This window comes from Rattus norvegicus, chromosome 4, assembly GCF_021556685.1.
Source record: "Rattus norvegicus strain SHRSP/BbbUtx chromosome 4, alternate assembly SHRSP_T2T, whole genome shotgun sequence".
Taxonomy (NCBI): domain Eukaryota; kingdom Metazoa; phylum Chordata; class Mammalia; order Rodentia; family Muridae; genus Rattus; species Rattus norvegicus.
Window position 1 is genome coordinate 160,880,199 of NC_141537.1, and position 21,833 is coordinate 160,902,031.

Genomic DNA, 21,833 nt, shown 5'->3' on the forward strand with positions numbered 1-21,833 from the left:
TGACAATAGCCACAGCTCCAGTTGCATCGCTGAGATTCTCTGAGCTCCAGGGCCTCCAATTCCCACTCAGGGTCTTGTTGATCTTTGAGCAGAGGCCAGAGCACAAAGCCAGATCCTTTTCTCTTCAGCCCCTTTGGCTTTTGTATTCCCTAAAGGCGGGTCTCTGGGGGGCTCTAAGGTATCCTGGCCTTCAGACTCCAGCCCCGGATGTAGAAAAGCCCACCAGCTAATCTTTCACCTACAGAAGACACTATTCTTCCCCCGGAGAGATGGGATGATATGTTTGAAAAATTGCCTAGACATCCCTGTACTGCCCCCCTCCCCTGCCACCTGCACCCATCTCCTCACTTGCCCATATGTCACATGTCACAGGCCACTCACATAGATGGTGGGGTAGAAGAAAAGCCTAAATACCTGGGAGCCTCTGAACACAGTTGTTACCAAAGCCTTCCCTTGAGTTCCCAGGAGCATGATGTAAAGTGCAAGGCCTGTTGCCACCTTAGTTTCCTAGAGGGGAAAGAGAAGACACACAAGCACATAGTCCCTGGACAGAAAATGATCACAAGTTGAGGAATGTGCTGGATGAATGTGTAGGAATGATAGACTTGACAGATGAGCAAGAATCAGAATATGTTAGCTTGAATTGACCCATGCCAGTCGCCATAGCCTGATATTCATCACTCAGAGAGACTGCTCCCAAGAAAGACTTTCCTTGCCTCCCTGGGTATCCCAGAGATGGGTTCAGGAGGAAGGAAGCCTCATGCAAGTGTGTACAAAAGCCTGGGATCAGCCAAAGAGAACTGGATGCAGAGAATCCTTGGTGTCTGCAGAATGAGCAGGCTGAGCTGTAGGGAAGTTGGGCTAAAGGCAGATTGGTGAAAACACCTAAGCTCCTAACTAACCTGGTATTGAGGGCAGAAGAGACAGAAGGGGAGATGAATGGGACAATTGTCCAAGAGGTAGTCCACTGTGCTCTGTGGATTCTTCCTTGGAGATCCCAGTCTAGAGCAAGTCTAGAAGTATGAGGACCAAGGACATGTGAGGACACTCGTGGTTGGTGCCACAGTGCACTAAGGGGCTTTCTGAAGGGAAGACACATGAGGTAGCTGCTACCTACCATGTTTTGCCATTGCCAGTATTTGATGTGTATTACTCCGTCATTAGCTGCTCCCTAGATTGAAGAGGTAGTCATTTTACTAATGGCACACCATTATCAGTGAGGACACCAAGGAACATTTTGGCTCATTGGTAAAGGCCATTCAGACAGTGAGTTGCCTGTTCATTTCCTCCTTTCTCATCCAGTCGTCAGTACCAGGGTTGTCCCTCTGAAGGGTGAGCTGGTGCCCACTTATGACCCCATGTATCACACCAGCAAGCCTAGGCCCACCAGTCACGTCTCTTCCTTGTCTCGGCAGAATCTAGTGATGTTCCTGAGTGTCCTCGTGGACTGGATGATTCCAGATATTCCGACAGACATCAGCGACCAGATCAAGAAGGAGAAGAGCTTGTTGGTAGACTTTTTCCTGAAGGAGGAACATGAGAAGGTCAAGCTGGCCGATGAGCCTGCCCAGAGGAGCCAGGGAGGTGGGAATAGGAGCAGGAGGAGCCGTGCAGCCAGCTCTGCACCATCAGGCCGGAGCCAGCCAGGCAGCATAGCATCCTCAGGGTCCCAGCACACCAACGTATGAGCCCGGCGTTGGCAGCAGAGGAGGGCATGTTATAGCGAGACACATGCGCATGCCATATGTTCCTATAACACAGTGGCACACCTCTTCTGCTGGGAACTGGCTTATGGGTGTCTCCAAAAGGAAGTTACAGAAAGGGAAATAGAACGAGAGCGTGCAGGACGGAAGGGAACCATACAGCTTCTCAGAAACTGGAAGCTTCTGTTTCTTTTAGGTCGTCTTTTGAGTTGTGTCCTTTCAGGGAGTTGGTACCCCATGGGGGTTGCTTCACCATAGAATTCTCTGGGGTTCTTTCTTGTACTTCACCATCATTTTAGGTGAAAGAAGTAAAGTGAGAGCCCTGTCCGTACTAGCACCCACTATAACTGATCACTACCCCAGTCCTACGGTCACCCTGAAATAACCTCTCAGAGACATGTGTGACTGGGACCACTACAAGGCTGGGCAGATGCAAATGAAGTTACAGGATGGATTTCCATGGCCGTTGGACCTGGTGGTAAGGAACAACGGTCCTATCCAAGCTTATCTGCAGCTTGTGTGACAAGGACATATACAATGCAACTAAACACTGTTTTATGCAAGTTCAGGTTTAAAATAAAATAAATGAAGTCTTTTTTAAAAAAAAACCAAAACGCATCTCTTGTCTTTGATGCTGTTTCTTCTCCTCCCCCTCCACCTCTATTCTTTCCTTTTTCTTCTGCTTCCCTCCCTCTCTTTCTTTCTCAAGCTCTGTTCTCATAAAGCAGGCAATAGAAGAGAGACACTCCCTGTCTGTCAGAGCTTACATTCTGGGGACAAGAGATGAACTGTTGTGTGGTAATTTTAGATAACGGTAAATGCAATGTGGAGAAGTGCTAGGTAGAGCAGGGTGAACAGGAAGCATGGGGACACGGCAAGTGCATGTTCACTTAGACCTTATCCATGGGGTTGATCAGAAAAACGACCCATGGCTCCAACTGCATATATAGCAGAGGATGGGGTTGTTGGGCACCAAAGGGAGGAGAAGCCCTTGATCTTGCCAAGGCTGACACGCCCCCCCCAGTGTAGGGGATTGTCATGGCGGGAAGGGGGGGTGATTGGGTGGGGGAAAGGGGATAACATTTGAAATGTAAATTAAAAAGTATCTAATAAAAATTATTTAACATAAAAAAGAAAGACTGTAAATAATGGAGATTAATGGGAGGCGATAACTTTCTTTTCCCTTATTAAAGCAAAAGGGAGCAGTCAGGCCAGGTAAGGGGCACTATAAGGAGGTGTAGGGGCTCTAATTAACACTCATTGTAGAGAACCAGGAGGTACATATTGAAATGCTAACACAGTCAATTGGTGGTTGCTCTCCAGGACTCCATGGGGAGATTTCCAAAAAGAGTTGAATAGAAAGGCTAGAGTCGTTCATCACTGTCCTTAAGGCTTCTTATGTTTCTCAGCCCCTTCTGCAACCCAGAGACCAGCTGCAATATCATATCATCCTGACCCATCTCCAGTTCCACACAGGTCAATCTGACTAGTTAATGTCTGATAAGCAGATACAAGGAAGGCCTTGCTCCAGAGGAGAGCAGAAAAGGGTTCTGAAAACCCTAAAGAATGAGAGAAGATGTCGAGAATCCAGCCTCTTCAGTTTCTAAACCCCAGAATGTAGCTCCTTCTTCTGTAGTAATGACAAGACGCACAATGTGCTTCTTAGAACTCCAGGTAACCTTGTCTCAGACCACCCCTGTACATGAACTCCTACACTCTGCCATAATTGCATTGTATCTTAATATCTATAACTACCCCTGGAGACTGGGTCCTAAGTAGAGTAACACAGAAACATGACGTCATCTGATAACAGGTGAGGCATTTCCACAAAGAGTGTGATGGGCAATGACAGGAAAATGTCACTTCAAGGAGACTTAATGGCCTGAAGATTGCAGGCTTGAAAAAAGGGTTGGTCCCAGGGATTCATATCTGTGTTTGTGGTAGTCCTGTTTCCAGGACCCGGGAGGATTAATAGTCATGGGTTGTCTCAATCACCAGAATGTCCACTTGACATTGACTGAACTACTTCCCCACTCACAAGCTGCCCGCACTCTTCAGGTCCACTTCCTCCTGTCTTACATTATAGGAGACATGTTTTACATGAGCACAAAGGTAAAATTTGAACATCAAGAAAGACTCAGACAAGCAAAAGTAACGACAAAGAAGAAACTCGTTAGCAGTCTCCTAATGCATACAGCATTGATAATTATTATGGTTTCTAGGCTCTCATTCCACTCATATGTGTTTCCTCATTGACAATTTTGCTCAATGTACTGTCTTGTTACAATGTACTCACAATGTATTGTCATTTCCTTTAGTTCATTGAATTACGTTTTAAGTTCAAAATGTGTTTATTGCGATGGTTTATCAGTTAACTTGGTTTAGGGTGCCTTTACTTCTGCACCCTCCTGAAGAAGCATCCATCTGTAAGTCCATAGACGATTCAGAAGACTTCTGTTTGCACATAGCTGAAGACAATGGTGATTTTATAGCATCCTGGGCATTAGACATCCATGAAATAAGAATCGGGGCTTTGTACCAGACAGCTCCTTGTGTTGTGTCTTCTCTTCTGGAGAGGGACAAAGGAGATCTTTTGCGAGAAGCATGTTCTGGTAAGGAGGTCTTTATCACTGAAGGAACTGCTCCTCAACTCTTTTATCCCAGTATCTACTGATTCGTCACTTCTAGAGTGTGCTCTCTCAGCCCCTGCTCAGTATGCAAAGGCACTTGGGAGATGTAGTCCAGCAAAAGAAATATCCCCATTGAGCTTATGGTAAGTGTAAAGCAAAGAGGTGGTAAATATAAGCAAACAGAAGCCTAACCTTTCTTCTGTTATGGCAAGAGGGGGAAGTCAAGAAAGGGAACAGGTCAGAGGTGGGGGAGGGGCTCCACCCTTCCCCATCCTAGAGGTGGACACTTGCTTTAACCTTCAGCCTTACCCACTACCCAATAGGGGGTAGAAGCCTGTGGTGGTCTAGGTTCACATCCTCAGGACCAGGTCTGAAAGAGCCACTTGGGGAGGTCTACACAGCCTACAGAAAGGCGAGCTAACCTGACCCGAGGCAGGTTCCCACTGTGGAAAGCCTGAATAGTGCCCTCAGTTGCACCACAGGAGAGTGAGGGATTTAACCACTCACCCTTATCTTGGATTCAAACAATCTCAGGGACATGCCTGTTACCAGACAGACCACTGGGTGCCTCTGCTTTACTGCAGAAGCAGTGGCAAATGTTGTTGTATACCCAAGAAAGAGAATTTTCTGGAACACTTGTTAAGTTGGAGTGGAGAAAGGATAGCAGAGGTCTTAAAAACAGAGCAAACATTAACATTTCTTCTCTGGGCTTTTGAGAAAATTTTTATTGTTGTTGTTCTGTGGTTTCATAAGGAAAACATTGTGAATAAAACTCAGAACTAATGAAGGAAGAAAAAGGAGATAAGGTCACACATATCTTATTCCCTTTCCAGATAAAATATAACAATATCTGACATACGTTTATATCCAGATATATTAATATGTGACACAAGTTTTTGTGTTCATACAATCTAGGCAGTCACAGGCATCGATTTGAAATAATGTTTAATTTTTAAAATTGCATGTGTCCATTGAGAATATTACTTTTTAATTTAAAATTTCATTTTTATTTATGTATGTGAGTATGTGAGGGTGCACATGCCATGTAGTACTATGCCCGAGGAGTACAGAGGAGGGAGGAGGAGCCCCTGTCGCTGGAGTCTAAGGCAGCTGTGAGACATTCTGTGTGGGTGCTGGGAACCTACCTTAGTTCTCTGCAAGAGAAGTATGTGTTCTTAAGCTGCCTTAGTACTTACCTCCAAGAGATCGTTTGCAACCAGCTTGCTGTGTGTTTGTTTGTTGTCTTTTTACTCAATTATGACTCATGTTGTAACCAGTGGCTAATGTGTTCATAAGGTTAGTAGATTGTGTTGGCAGGATCTGCAAAAGACAAGACTTCTATCCGTCTCACAGGTAAAGCAACCTTAAATATGACAAAATTGTGGCTGTCGTCTTGAGGCAGGAACTTAGCAAAGAGTGTCTGGATCATTCACAACCCTGATGAGTTGAACAGAATTCCGTTTCTGCAAATGGAATAATCCGAGTCAGACACACTGAGAAGAGAATTGGTTACCCACCTAGGCAGAGACTATGATGAGGAGGGGCCTGGTGAGGAACTGTACCCTTTCCTTAACCATCAGCAGCCTTTCCTTGTGGAGAACAGAAATAAACGCAGTCTGAGGGTTGCTTGGTGTGAATCAGTTCAATGGGCTTTCTTTTTTCTTTCGAGTGTGTGTCATTAGACAGGTTTTACTACACAGTTCCAGCTGTCCTGGAACTCTCTCTGTAGAACAGGCTGGCCTTGAACTCCCAGAGATCCACCAGTCTCAGAGACGTCCTGAGAGCATTGGGATTAGAGTGTGTGTCATCACACCTGTAACATTTTTTTTAATATCAAAAAAAGGTATAACAAGTGGAAGCAAAGCCTTCCTGGTGTCTCTCCTCACAGCCCTTCCAGACTGGGCCCACCTCAGATTATCCCACCTGTGGAAATGGAATTCTGCTCAACTCCACAAGGCTCCGAAGGACTCAGAAACTCGGCTAAGTCCCTGCCTCAAAACAATGGTCGTGGTTTTGTTGTATTTAAGTTTGGTTTTCTGTGAGATAAATGGAAGTCTTCCTGTTGTAAATCCTGCCAACACAACCTACTAGCCTTATAAATGCATTAGTCATTGGTTACGAAATAAGATAGAGAAAGAGAGAGAGAGAGAATGAGAAAGGTAGAGAGCCAGACAGCAGTTTATTGTCTGGTCTTAAATGGCAGTGGAAGATGTGACTGGCCTATGGGAAGAACTTCAGGAAGCGAGAATTAGGATGGAGAAACCAAAGAATCAAGTTTTGTCCTACGGTTTGAAAGTCACAACCAAGCAAAGTTTGAAGTTAAGAACTAGGAGGGGCTGGAGAGACGGCTCATCAGTTTCGAGCACGTGTTGCTCTAGGGAAGGGTCCTGGTTTGATTTCCAGCACAGTCATTTGTAACTTCACTTCACCAGGATATGATGTCTTCTGGCCTCCTTGGGTACTGCATCCATGTCATACATCTATATGCATGCACATAAAATAATAAATTAATCTTTTTAAAAGAAAAGAATTTAAGAAAACCATGGCATTTTTATATTGGCATATTCATTTGCCAGTTGGTGTCCAGGGTTAGAATTACGTAAGGTGGAATTAAAGAAGCCACCAGGTCCTCAGTTCTGCTGCTTATGGCCTCACCTAGCGACCCCCTTAGAATTATGGGTAATATAAGGGACTTTCCTGGACCAAGATTATGCCTTGCTTTCGGCTAGCCTACACTAGCAAAGGGACTCAGCACAGCAGAGCTAGGGCTCATCCTGTCTTTTTGTCCAGGCACAGTCTTGGGGGTTCCCTCAGCCCCAGAGCTCCCTTTATACCATGGTGGTTGATTGACCTTGTCCCCTGAGCCTCCACCCCTCTGTGCTTACTGTAGCTCAGTTTCTCCTCAATTCTGTGGTCATCCCTCCCCTCCCCCACTGTTCAGGAACCTGCCCTCTGTTAAGCTCCTGCAAAGAAGACGTGCAGACCTTCATCTTGGGGCTGCTTGCCAGAGAACCTGACCTAAGACATGGGGTATGTCAGTGGTGTATTCCCTCAGCAGATGAGTTTCTGAGCTGCTTTGGAATGATGGCTTGGCTGGGTTTCCCATTCTCAGGTCACCATCTTCTCTTCCACAATATTGTGGCTATGGCTATTAGTCCATGTTCTTTTTGGGGTTTGGAGGAATGGCCTCTCGGACCATTGATGGATATTCCTCTACAAGGTCTATTTCTACTGCTTCGGTTCATGTGAGATTTCAAAATTGTTTCTCACAATTAAAAAAAAATCTCACTAGGATGTGTTTCTAAGTGAGTTTCTTTCATTTAACATGCCTGGAATACAAAACCTGCTTACTCACCTTTTCGTCTCTGGACGTCTCTGGTTCTTCCAGGTTGAGAGCAAGTTCCAGAAATATGCAATTCAACTGTGTTGGTGATTTCAGGGAAACACTGAAGTTCTAGTTGGTTTTCTAGAGTGTGATCTTCATGCCCACCACCCATTCTTTCAACGTTTTAGAGCCTTGTCCGATCGCCTATGCCCTGGTATTATGTCCTTCCTAGAACCTTGATGCCCCTTTTCCTCTGTCCTCTTCCCCTGACTCAGTCCATTCTTAGCCTCCGATACTTTCTGTAAGTCCCATCTAAGCACTTGCTTATACGAAGCAAGGGAGCGTGACTCCACCCAGCCTTCCCATGGCCCGGCTGTCCTGCATTGTCTGTATCAATGGTTCCTCTACTTTATCAACAGAGTGTTTCCAAGATAGGTTGCTCATCTAGCAAGCCAAGGCATGGGACTGGGTAAGCCCTAACATCCATCTCTGTTCTGACATGCACAATTCTAGGTTCCCTATAGAATGGTACACACGGAAGGCGTGGCTCACTGCAGATGACTCAGTCTTACCTTCCACCTTCCCATTTGAGTCATCTTTGGAACATGCACCCTGACCATCTGCAACTCATGTGGCCATTGCCTGCAAATCCTACTCTTGCACCCACCCACTCCAAACTCTTAATCTCCCAGCTACAGCAGAGGGCGCCAGAGAGCAGATCCTGCCCTTGATGAGTAGCCCACTTTCTGAAGACAGCAGATGTGGCCCCAGCAGGCAGCCCTATTTGCACATCTGGCCAGCTGCCTGCCCCACTCTTCTGCTTCCCTTTTCTCGTCCAGCACATCAGTGAATGGCAGTGCCACCAGGGATGAACATTTGCAGAAGCAGGCTAGACAACACTGTGCAACAGCTGCTGTCTACAGAAAAGAAGAACAAGGCAACATCCAGGTGGAAATTCAAAGAGACCGTCTGCTTGTCAGCTCAGGAACCATCTGCTTGATGGCCCTGGCTTCCTCTCACTTCCTGTTAGCATGATGGAGAGGCACAGAGGACAGAGGCTTCTGAGCCAGGTTGTCTTGCTCAATTAGGGGGACGAAACCCTGGATCCTAAGGGAGAGAGGTATTCTTTTGACATGGATCCCGCACCAGAACCTGCTCCTAGTTTGTTCCCAGCATGATGGACTCTTCTTGGCCTGCATCGGACTCTGCAGAGAGCAAACATGTGTCAACTTCTATCAGGAACCACATCTGCTTGATTTGAGGGAGGCTGCTGATCAAGAAACAGATGAAGCCCCTCAACTAGGCCTCCCCATTCTGTTTCCCAGGGCCCTGTTCTGTTCTTGCTTGCTCTTCACTTCCTGTCGCATCAAGTCATTGTCATGCATGGTTTTCTTAAGCGCCAACACCTGCCTTTACTGTGCCACCTGTCCCCCAGATTCTCTTGTCCTTGCTTTGATTTATTGCCTGCTGTCTTTAACAAGGCAGAGCTCTGTCTTCTCATCTGTCTCCCCAGTGGCACCCATTTCCTTCTTGAGTCTCTTCCTATTCAGGAATGCCTTTCGGTCTCCATTGCATGGTTGATCCTTAGCTGGTGCTACTAGTTTGGAAGGCTCTAGAAATTTCAAGAGATGGGACCTGCCTATTTCGAAAAGTAGGTCACTCCAGTCTATTATCCCTGGCTCCTCCTTGTGTCTTTACTGTTTCCTGTCTACCTCGATGTGAATAGCTGCCTTCCACCACATGGTACCACTGCCCAAGCACATGAGACCAACTGCCAATAGACTGAGCCCTCTGAAGCTATGAACTGAGAGAAATACTCTTGCCCTTGAGTTCTAGCACCAAGGGAATGTAACATAGGCAGCATACATAAAGCTCCTCTCCACATACATTCCACCAAAAGGAAATCACTGATGTGCAGGACTTGGGATCATGGGAACAGCAGTTTTTACAGTTTTAGGCACCTAAGAAAAAAGTAGCCAAAATGGTAAAATACAACCAGGTATGAAGATGAATGTCATGTGTAGCATGACAATAAAAATCACAACAAAATACAAAATTTAGGCTAATGTTACAAACCTCACAGACTGTAACCAAGCCCTTCGTTTTTCATTAACTGACTCATACATCTTTAGAGTCCTTGGAGATGCTCTCCCTCACATCTCTGGCTGGGTGCTCTTTGCTTTTTCAGAGCAATGCTGTCAAAGGACAGCAGTAACTCAAGTCTCAGCAACATTTGTTACATATTTCTGATTAAAAATACACTCAGAGAAAAGTTCCTTTCTTCTCAGTCATTTCATAGGAATCTAAGAGTGTCATCAAATTTGGGGAAACTTCTATGGTCCTGCCATGTTTCTAAGATGTTAGAGAATAGTCCTTCCGATTTGCAAAGTGCTTCTCTTTCTGTTGTGCTTGCAGTCCTGAGAGCCCTTCAGGGAGTCCCAGAGGCTAACCTGCACTAGTGTCAGCATAATTTTACTTGTGGGCACTAATCCTGCTTCAACAATCCCTAGACTGACACCTGGGGAGGCTTAGCAAATTGCTTCACTTCTTTCACAGCTACCAGGATTCCCTGTGGTCTCACAATCCAGCCTCCTCTATGGAGATGAAACTACCTTGCTTGGACTTGATGGTCTTGTGTGCTCTGTTGGAGGCTAGTCGGGACCTCCAGTGACAGGGTGTAATAGGGTAATCACCACCCATCGATCCCTCCACAGGCGTCACCTTCTGGGATAAGAACTAAACATATCGTTCGGTCCCCAGCTCCGAAAAAAAGAACCAAAGGAAAAAAAAAAAGAACTAAACATATCACCTTGTTTGATCTTCACAGATTCCTATGAAGGGTTTTCCTTGTCTCATTTTTTCCAGATGGTTCACGTCAAGAGCTTGGATGCCAAGCTGTTTTTCCTATTAATCTCTTGCTCATGCATGTAGTTCAAGGGAGATCAATTAAGAGGCCATTCATAGCTCCCCAAGAGGCTTTGTGTGTTGTGTCTGTCTTGCTCTATGTAAAGGGGGAGGGTCTCTGAAGGCATTCTCTGAGACATTGACACACACACACACACAGAGGGTTACAGAAGAGTTCTGTCCTTTGTGTGAATGGACCGTGGGAGATATGTATCTACTCTACAGAATATTGATGGCAAGGCCAGGACTCACACTCAGGCTCAGTGGTCATAGTAGCGCAGGCTAACCTCAGGGATTTCCCCAGTACTGTAATCATAATATGAAGAGTAGAAGAAAAATGACTTGCAAAGAGGAAGGACTGTTTTTGTTTTCTTCTTCAAATTTTAGAAACATGGCCTTTTGTGCCAGATGAGTGCAATCAAAAGGTTCTTGAACCAACCTACCTAGCTCTTTTTTCTAGAAACTCCTTGTATTAAGTCATGCTTGTCAGTCTAGCCTCCCCTTCCGAGGGAGGATGTCCCCTCCTGTGAGAAGGGTCAGTTTGGAATTTAGAGTTGGGGTATACTCCTTTCTTCCCAGCAAGCAGACCTCAAATTGAGATGATCCTGGGGGGGGGGTGTCATTTCAGTCTTGCATGTAAAGGAAGGGAACATTCCTATGCCATCCCTCATGAAACTGGAGCTTCTCATTGCATGGCAGAAATTGTGGCAGTAGAGAATTCCAACACTGGCATGGGCAGGTAAGGGAACTGAGGTTCTCGCTGCGCCAGGGCCCAATGTGAGTAAGCAACAATACTAAGCTTCAGACTTTAGTTGGCCCCAACCTAGAGCCTGTATACCTCATTACGAGAGAGAGAGAGAGAGAGAGAGAGAGAGAGAGAGGCAGAGAGGCAGAGAGGCAGAGAGGCAGAGAGGCAGAGAGATTAGATACATACACACATACATGCATGCATGCATACATACATACATACATACATACATACATACACACATAGAAATATGGCTAGATACACAATTGTTTTCATGGGGACAGTTGTGGATCCAGTGATGAATTTATAGACAATAAAAGATGTTATAAGTTTACAGCAAGAACTCCGAGACAAAATTATCCTTTTGGTGAGCTTTATTAAGAGAGTTAAAAGCTCACAACCACCAGTAGTCACCATGAGGCTCTGAAAACAGAGGGCAGTAATGACTGGTGATGTATACCAGGATGGGGGGTCCTAATCACAGAGAATCTTCAGTTCTGGAATATTAAAGGAGTTAGGGCTTTGCATTGTAGATAGAGCAAAGTGATCCTGAAGGGAGACAGACTCTTCAGTCCTTCAGACAAAATGGGTTTCTGACTCTTAATAGGTTTCAGAGGCATTGGAGGAAGGTTTCATGTGACTTAGCCTATGTGCTAAAAGTTAGAAAGCATTGATGAAATTAAGTTGTAATTCAAGGTCTCATAGCTGCAAGGTGGAAAAAAGAATGCCTCTTAGTCAGAGTTTTGAGTCCACAGCAGCTGTGATCTAACAATCAAAACACATCCCATGCTGGAGCCTGGCTGGGTTGGACACTAGTCCCTTTTGTCCCATTGAAGTAAGTCCCACCTCTTCTATGAGTTTGTCCTATCTGGAGGATGGCTCTTCCGCAGGTTTATTCTTGGTAAGCCACAGACCATTGGACTGGCACTGTAGTTAGCAAATGCAGAGAACAGAGAAAGAAACTTATCATCAATGATTAGAAGTGGTATGTCTCAGGTAAGCACCCTGAGTAGAGATGACTGTAGTTACTTATAAGCCTCAAGGGTAAGAGGCCACCCTCCCAAGAGCATGGCTAGTCTGCTGGGTCTCTGCTAGAATGACCTCTGCAGAGGACAGGCTCTGTCTGGTTTGCATTCTTGGCATTACTTCATTTGCTCAGTTTGGAACTGGGCTTCCAGATGAGTAAATGAAGGAGGACTATCCCAAATGTAGAGTCGTGTCCAGGAATTACTGAACAGTTACCATATTCCCCAATCTCCCATGTTGGTTAACATGCGTTGACTTTTGGAACAAATGTCTTGCCTTGACATCCAGGAAGTACATCATGGTTCCTTGAATACGTTGCCCTGATTCCATTAAATATGTATCAAGTGATAATACGTATCAAGTGATGACCACATATACACTGCAGACACTAGACCATGAATTTCAGAAAGAACATTGATCTAATCTAATTTTTCATGGTTTTTGTGGTTTCCTTGAGTGGCTCCTTATAAATATCCACCAAAGAAAAGAGTTTACTTGTGAGAGAGGATAGACTCATGTTCCGAAAGGCTCCATCATCACGATGAAAATCCTGGCTGAGGAGAGCTGGCTTTTCTCTTGATCTCTGAGCGATTCCTGCACAGCAGCGTGACATATCTAGAACCCACAGTGATGGCTCCAGAGTACTGCTTGCTAGAGATTTCATGTGGATGCAATTGCAGTCCCAGTTACCAAGTCAAAAATGCCAGCGGAACTTTAGACGGCTGCCCATACAGATAACGCGTCTTCGGCTTCTTGACAAAGTGGTTTCTGTACATGAGGGAAGATCTGTAGGCTCAATTCTCTCACCAGGGACAGAAACAATGGGCTCGAGCCTAACGAAGAGCACCTACCCCAAAGATAACTTGAACTTGGAAATAAATGAAGTAGACATTTCTTTGCCTTTTATTGGTAGGTGTGTGAGTGGAGGAGGGGACAGTTTGTGAAGCAAAGCCAGATGAAAGCACACAATTTAAAAACAGCGATTTCTCTCTCTTATATGTGGATGTTAGAAGTGATACATGGACTAAATTACTAGGGGTGTCTCTCAAGAAAGGGGAAATAGAATACATAGAGAGAAACCGGAGGGGAACTGGAATGGGAAGATTAAATGGGGAGGGAGAAGAGGGCGTAAGGGAAAAATATGGAGGAAACAACTAACATTAGGAATCATTTGAGGGGTCATATAGAAACTACAGTAGAAACACATAAACACATATATCTGAAAGAAATCTAAGTGGAGTTACCAAATCATTGGGAAAACAATGTTCCAACTAAGTATCTTTTGCCACCGAGTGAAATGTCTAGTGTCACTGCCTAGACATTAGACTCAATTAGAGCTACACCTAGTTGAATTGTTGGCCAAAGGGGCCCCATGAAAACTCTGAAACAACCCAGGTTATTGCCAAAGCTATTGGCTGCTCTCCCTAAGTGGATGGTGAGGCCTTTACTCAATTCATTGGACACAGAGAAATCAAGCTGGTGCCTAACTAGAGCCTTAACCCCAACTGGCTAGTGTTCTTGGTGTGGGAAGGTACTCTTTACACTAGCAGAGGAGAGAGGTAAACACCAATCCAGCAACCAAACCTGTGGTCTGCAATGACGACCTGCCTGCATGATATGCTGGCACATTAATGGCACAAATGCTGTGGGATCAGATCGGATTTACTGTCCATTCCATAAGGAACTCTTGCCTGACACTGCTCAGGTGGCCAAGAACCTGAGACCAGATAGGCCAAGAGCCTGGGGGAAAACCAAACAGTATTGCTTGGCGAAAGAAACGCAGGAATAAAATGTCTCCTAATGAAATTTTGCTATGCCCATAGATAAGCGTCTCATTCAGTCATCATCAGAGAAGTTTCCTCTTACAGCATATGGGAGCTAATACAGACTCGCAATTGAACAATGTGCCGAGAGCGAGGAACTGGAACGTTAGTACAAAAAGGGATGTCTTTATTAACCCTTCCCTCAGGGTTCGGGATTTATGAGGAAGAAAGGCAAAAAGATGGTGCTAACCAGATGGGATAGACAACACTAAGGAGACAGTGTCTTCCAGACACAACAGAGCTGATGTACATGTGATATCGCAGTCAGTGTGGCAGCCCGCACAGGCTCAAGCTAGAGGGAGTCTAGCATGGATAGAGGAACCAGACACAAGCTCCAATCCCTCATCAAGGCAGTATCTCCAATCGACAAACCCTTGCAAAAGAAAAGTTAGGTTTTTTTTCCAATGGAGCCTCACTGCGTGTATAAACCACATGTAACAATAAGCACTGTGCTAGCAATAGATGGGCCAAAATGAAAAAAACTCAATGAATGGCATTTTTGTGCATATTTTTTCTTTGCGTGCATCTCAATGTTGCTTTGTTTGCGCCCCCCCCCACTCTTTTTATTTAATCTGACCGGCCTTTTATTTGTATATTATAGTTTCTAATTTTGTGTTTTATGGGGTTTTGTTCTGTGGGGTTCCCCCCCCACCCCGCATTTGTTTTCTAAAGAGAAAGAGAAAGAAGGCCTGGGGTTAGGGTTGAGAGGCACGGTTTCAGAACATTGCAGTTCATTGATAGGTGTCCGGAGGAACCAGGAGAAGAATTTTAAAATATCCTTGCATTTAAAAAACAAACACAAAAACAAAACAACAACAATAACAACAACACCCCCACCCATTCCTGCTGCCAATCTGAATCCTGGCTGTGCCGTAAATTCCCACCTTTTTGCCTTGCCCAGAAACCCAGCTGTTCTCTGCCTTCAGTAGCTTAGAATAATTGGCCAGTTGCACCTCTCCTCCAGGCTCCTCAGCGGTAGGCAGCCAAACAAAACAAATCCGGAGGAACCTGCTGCCTGAGTCCAGTCCAAAGGAAACAAGCAGAGTGGTGATACCCTCGCCCTAGCTGTAAAGCCTACAGAGTAGCTAAGATGGTGCCATCTTGGGTGAAGATCATGTTGCCTCGCCCTGGAAATCTTATTAAAGTATTTCTGCCCTCCAGTTTTCCTTAGAAGATAAAAGACAGAGCCTTGTCAGGTGCACCTTTCTTCCCTCCTCTCCCTCCCCCAGTTTTATCTCTCTCTAAAGGAAGGGCCGATTGCTTCTTCTGATAGGATCCCCTGGAATGTGCTGGTCACAGCTGGCCCTTCAGCTTCTCTGCTAAGCTTCAGAGAGAGACCTCTGCTTTTAATTAGGTTCAGGTGAATTTGGACCGGGCCAAGTAGATAGTTTTCCATGTGTGACTAAGCCGAAGTCACTTCTGCACTCAAGGAGGCTGACAGTCAATGTTACCTAATAGTTTAAATGCCAATAAATCCATTTTCATTAACACTTGCTACTTTTATAGAATCAGTCTCCTCCAGAGGCATGAAGACAGAGCTTGTTTGATTTCCCTATACTTACTCAGTGTGAAGGAGGCAAGCATAGGGAATGGTTTAATGAGTAGGGACTCCACTTGTTTTGGGCAATATTCACATCCCTTTTCTAACAGTGCAGTAATATTCTTAGTTGTAAGTACCATGAACAAACACTCCATGGCAATGTACTTGCAATCTGCTAATAACATAGGATTGACACCTGCCCAAGCTGAATTAAGTCTCCTCTGAACGATAGAATAAACTGAATCTCTCCTTGACAACTACCTCTTGAAACCTCTGAGCTGCAGAGCTGGCTCAGTGGTTAAGAGCTCTGGTTGTTCTGCCAGTGACCTAGGTTCAGTTCGTAGCACTCACATGGCGGCTCACATCCATCTGTCCCTCCTGTTCTGGAGGATCTGAAGCCCTTCCTTGGCTGGCATGAACACTATGTACTCATGGAGCATACTCACGGTGTATACCCATGGTGCACATTTGTGCACACAGTGTGAACATTCATACATGTAAAACAAAAAAAACCCATAATAATTTAAAATTAAAAAAACCCTTATAATTTCTATTTAAATGTGTTTCTAGTGCATTCGGGTATGAAAGGTGGAAGGCCAATCCAGTCTGAACTGGTTTTGAGAATGTTCATAAGGCGAACTTCACCCATAAAGTGAACTTTTAAGGAGAACCATCTATTTATCATCTTATCGTCTTATGACTAAGCACAATTGGGCATGAGTATAATTAAAATTAGATGAATTATGGGGAGTGTCTTAGGGTTTCTATTCCTGTACAAACATCATGACCAAGAAGCAAGTTGGGGAGGAAAGGGTTTATTCAGCTTACACTTCCACATTGCTATTCTTTACCAAAGGAAGTCAGGACTGGAAATCACACAGGGCAGGAAGCAAGAGCAAGAACCCATGGAGGGATGCTACTTCCTGGCTCGCTTCCCCTGGCTTGCTCAGCTTGCTTTCTTATAGAACCCAAGACCACCAGCCCAGGAATGGCACCACCCACAAATGGGCCCTCCCACCCTTGATCACTAATTGAGAAAATGCCTTACAGCTGGATCTCATGGAGGCATTTCCTCAAGGGAGGCTCCCTTCTCTGTGATAACTCCAGCTTGTGTCAAGTTGACATACTAAACCGAACCAGTATAGGGAGAGACATGTGCAGTAAAGGAATGGTTACTTGTCAGTCAAAACAGAGCACTCCTGAACTATGCCTGTAAGCAACAGAGCCCTCCTTCTCTTAAACCTCCTAAAAGGCTCCAAGCAATAACTAGCCCCTTGAGTGCTTTCTTCCTCACTTGTGTGGAGTACCCCTTTATGATCCACAGTTTTGCTTGGCTTTTAAATAAAGTTTTCTCACTACATTATAATCTGTGTGGGCCAAGAACATGGGAATATCCATCTCAGACCTCAGTCACTGGCAACCAATGCATTCCCCACTCCCATCCTACCCCTCTTGCTGGGGAATGAACTCCAAATGTCAACAGGTGCAAGGTTCTCCTCTGTTTAGTGGAGATATGACTCCGATACATGCCAATAACTTCAGTGGCTCCTGTATTCTTCTGGAGGTCTCTTTATCAATACCTCCAGACCAGAATCTTTATCCACCTTATGCCAGATGAGCAGCCAGATTGCTCATGAGTTCAAGGCTTGAGATGGACTAGTCTGAAATGAAAGAAAGTAATGTTCTGGGTATGACAAATGCTAGAACCACCAACACAGCCTGACTAACCTGCCCGGGCCAGAGAGGCCAGGTTACTATCACTGTGACCTCAGAAATGGCGAAAGTGATATTAAGACTATTTGAGGGGAAGTGAGGCAGATTATTTAAATTCCAAATGTATCTAATTCAAGAATAATTTTTGTAACTAGAATGCTTGGGAATTATGAAATAGGTCTAGTGGCATGGCAGTGTTAAGTAGGGACAAGGGAGGTAGGTTTCGGACCCAAGACTGCAGAACATCAAAGCCTCCCTGAAGACATCTGTCCCTCTGACCTGTGGCACACCCTGGACTCAGAGGTATATACAATAAAGAGATGGTAGCTCCTGGCAGGAAATATACAGGAAAGAACTTTGCATAATTTTGGAAATGGACTTGGAACTTTGGAGTAAAAAATGGCAGGGTCCTGAGAATATGCCAAGTGGTCTCTAAGTATAGAAAAGGCATGGCTGGGAGGCTCATTCTCTCATCAAGACTGTTTCATGGGTATAAGGAGGCTCCAGTGCTGGACATCATTCTGCTTGACAGGGAAGAAAGAGTAAGGTGGAGGTTAGGAAAAATAAAAAAGGAGATCCGGGCCTGGGGAGATGATATCCCTCACAGTAAAGTGCTCCTAGGCAAGCATGAGGACTCTACCTCTACTTCAAATCTCCAGCACTCAAGGAAAAAGTTGTAAACCTGGTGCTGAGCATGCAGAGACAGGGGAGTCTGGGCCTCACTGGACTGTCAGCCTCACAGAATCAATGAGGTCCCACTGCAGTGGGAGACTCTCTGTCTTAGTCAGGATTCCTGTTTCTGCACAAACATCATGACCAAGAGGAAAGTTGTGGAGGAAAGGGTTTGTTCAGCTTACTTCCATGCTGCTGTTTATCACCAAAGGAAGTCAGGACTGGAACTCAAGCAGGTCAGGAAACAGGAGCTGATGCAGAGGCCATGAATGGAGGTTTCTTACTGGCTTGCTTCCCTTGGCTTGCTCAGCTTGCTTTCTTATAGAACCCAAGACTACCAGCCCAGGGATGGTACCCACCCATGGTGGGCTGGACCCTCCCCCCTTGATCACTAATAGAGAAAATGCCTTACAGCTTGATCTCATGAAGGCATTTCCACAACTGAGGCTCCTTTTTCTGTGATAACTCCAGCTTGTGTCAAGTTGACACACAAAACCAACCAGTACACCACCTCTCAAAAATTAAGTTAAAAGACACCACAAGATGGGTTAATTTTTGAATGTGCTTGTCCCTTAAGCCCAACAACCCAAGTCAGTTTCTTAGAGCCTATATAGAGGGAAAAGAATCCAACTCCTGAAAGTTGCCCTCTTGGCTTCAACCTACTCCTCTTCCCTTCCCTCTCTCCCTCCATCAGTTCCTTCTCTCTCTCTCTCTCTCTCTCTCTCTCTCTCTCTCTCTCTTTCTCTCTCTCTCTCTTCCTCTCTCTGTCTCTCTTGATCTCTCTCTATCTTTGTCTCTGTCCTTGTGTGTGTCCCTCCTCCAATAAAAATGAAATTAATAAAATTAAGTTATAGTAGAGAACAATAGAGAAAGGCAGATGTTGACCTCCAGCTTCTCCATGCACGTACACACATAGCCACATCCATATGCATACACATGTGCATGTACACACACACACACACACACACACACACACACACAGAGAGAGACACACACAGTGAAAACAAACAAATCTAAAACCCAGGGCTCTACCAGCTGAAGCTAAGTAGGCTATATGTTCTGTGAGCCAGTTTTCCATTGTTGAGATAAATGACTTACGGGGAGAAAGTATCAACCCTCAGGGCTTCAGTCCATGTCCCCATTATTAGAGTTGTGGTGAAGTGAGCATCATGGTGAAGACAGTGTAGTGAATCAAAGCTGTTTAGCTCATGGCACCAGAAAGTGGGGGTGCTGTAAGGCTAAGATATACCCCCAAGAAGACAGCTACAAAGACATTCACTTCAACTAGGCACCACCTAAGTTCCTGTCATCTGTTAATAGTCCACAAAATTATGAAAAGATGATTAATGCATTGACAATGTCATAGGTCGCATGATCTGATGATGGACCCAAAGTACCAACTCCGAACATTGCTGTGATGGGAACCCAGCCTACAATGTGTGAGTCTTTGGGGGAGAGTTCTGATCCAAGTTATTATACACATCATTGTCTGGGAAATTGCTAAGGACTACCTCTAGCTGAAAGCAAGCCCAGAAAAGTAGTTTTCTTTGTTTCAGAACCCTTCCCCCAAGCCATGGTTCCATTCACATCTTACTGCAACAAATCTTAAAGATTCTAGGGCCTTTAAATAGGAGGAAAGGGACAACGTTGAAAAGTTGAAGGTAAGAGGAAGCCAGTAGGATGTATCTGTTCAAAAGAGCGCAGACTGCACCCAATCTTCCAAGCCTTGTCTTCTGAGACCCTAGATATTTTTTCCACTACCAGCTCCTATGTATGGCTTTTACATACATGATTCCATGCAATGTGAAAACAATGCGACAAGATAAGATTTCTTGTCTCTTTTTTGTTGATGGAGAAATCAAAGCTACCTAGTGTCCTGTAAATAGCTACAGACCACACTACCATCCACGAGGAGGCAGCCTCTGGTCACTTGTACGATGTACAAGACTGGCTCCTAGATCCATTCCCTTTACCTTCCTTCCATCTCTTTCTCTCCTTGATGCCTTCTTCTGGCCTCCTGCTCCTTAGAGCAGGCCTTCTGCTCTTTTTGTTAAAACTAAGAGTATGGGATGCAACGGTCTTTCCTTTAACCCAGTCAAATCCCAGAAGGCCCTGGGAGCAGCACTGGGGACTCATGAGGGAGCTGCTGAGGAGAAGCAGGAAGACCCAGTTTCTCCCTTGAGTGAAGTCTGAGTCAAAGGGTCATGTGAGCTCTGTATGAGTTATAGTTCTCTAGGGAACGGGAGAGAATCAGATACTTTGGACACATAGATGAGGTTTATTTAAGCAACTGCTTCACACAGTGATGGACGCTGAGATGCTCCACAGCTTTCTGTCTGAAGGCTGGAGGCACAGGAGTCACCAAACATGAGTGCCAAGAGGCCCCAATGGTGTATGCTCCAGGAGTTCAAAGAGCCAGACAACCAGAAGCGTCTCCATGCCAAAGGATAGGAGAAAGGGGCATTTCAGGTCACTCACACGTGAGGCTCTTCTCCTAGCCCTCCATCCCTTCTCCATGAAAACAGACTCCAAAGGAGATAACATCTCCCCAGAGATGTGGCCACCCTGGACCATTCAGTCCTATGCAGGTAACTGTGCATAAGCAATCTGATATTCACAAGAAAACTGGCCCCGCCCCTCACCTGCTGCAGCAACCAGGAAAGCAGGCCCTGGCACCTCACCTGAGCAGTACAGTAGAGCTGGGCCTGATGGTGTAGGCCCCGGTGAGCCAGCCTCGAGGGAATAAGAGATGGGGCACTGGTTCTGCCCCTTGCTGTCTGTGGCATGGGATGGGTCCGTAAGCGCAGGAGAGCTTGTCCTGGTGGTATGGCACAGAGAAGCCAGAGGACTGACCGGCTCAGAAACCTCTCAGGTCAAGATCCAGGGCTTTAAATTGGCCTACCCCAACATCTACCCCATGGACAAACTGATGGTGTGCATGAAGGGGTCAGTCCTACAGATCCAAAACTACAGGATCACCATGACATGGGACAACAACAGGATATTCAAAAGAAATCCCAATGAGGATCCAGTATTGATAGAGCAGCAGAAGCCAGAGGCCACGTACAGACCAACAAGTCATTGCAATGAACATCTGCATGCAAAGAAGTGTGGACAAAAGGGGACGTACCGCGACATGTAAAGCTTCTGCAATGAGACATTTTTTTCTTTTTCTCTTTTGGGGGGCGGGGTGCAAAGATGGAGGGTGAGTGTGAGGGTACAGGAAGATAGATGGGTTTGGGGTACATGATGTAAAATCCACAAAGAACCAATTAAAAGTAAAAAAAACCAACCCAAACCAAGCAACAGTATAACACTCTATACTTACCTTTTGCTCCATGTTTGCATCTACCACAGTGTGAATTTCGAAAGAAAATGGGCTTCCCTCTCCTCTTCATCTCCAGTGCTCACGTCTAACAAAGGGCCCTCCACTTTGCTGGATGCACAAGTAACTTAGCTTAGCTCTCTCCCGCAGCACAGACGTTGTGCAATTTTAGCCTCCTCTGGACTAGGTCTCAGAAGAAAGGACTTACAGAAAGCCTTGCTGTTTCGAAGAGATGATGTACTTCTAATTTTAGAAATCGGCATCCAAGTTCTTAGGACTTTACCAGACTAAAATTGACAACTGTGCAACATACTTAGCCACTCATGCTCTCTGAGTCCTAATTTTCAAGGTAAGGTATCGTCTGTCACAGGGTTGAAGAGAAACAGCCCAGGGCGGGCATCAGCCAGGTTTTCTGGATTCTTCT

The 21,833-nt window shown here is 45.3% G+C and overlaps 1 protein-coding gene across 4 annotated transcripts in view; it reads left to right on the forward strand.

The window, feature by feature from the left end:
- The window catches only part of Ano2 (anoctamin 2), a 353,573-nt gene extending 351,262 nt beyond the window's left edge, over positions 1-2,311 (forward strand). For all 4 annotated transcript variants that reach the window (XM_087655423.1, NM_001431940.1, NM_001431941.1 and 1 more), the window contains 1 exon segment: positions 1,416-2,311. In XM_087655423.1, coding sequence (XP_087511549.1) covers positions 1,416-1,688 — 273 coding nt within the window. In that variant the 3' untranslated portion in view covers positions 1,689-2,311.
- Positions 2,312-21,833: the final 19,522 nt, after the last annotated feature.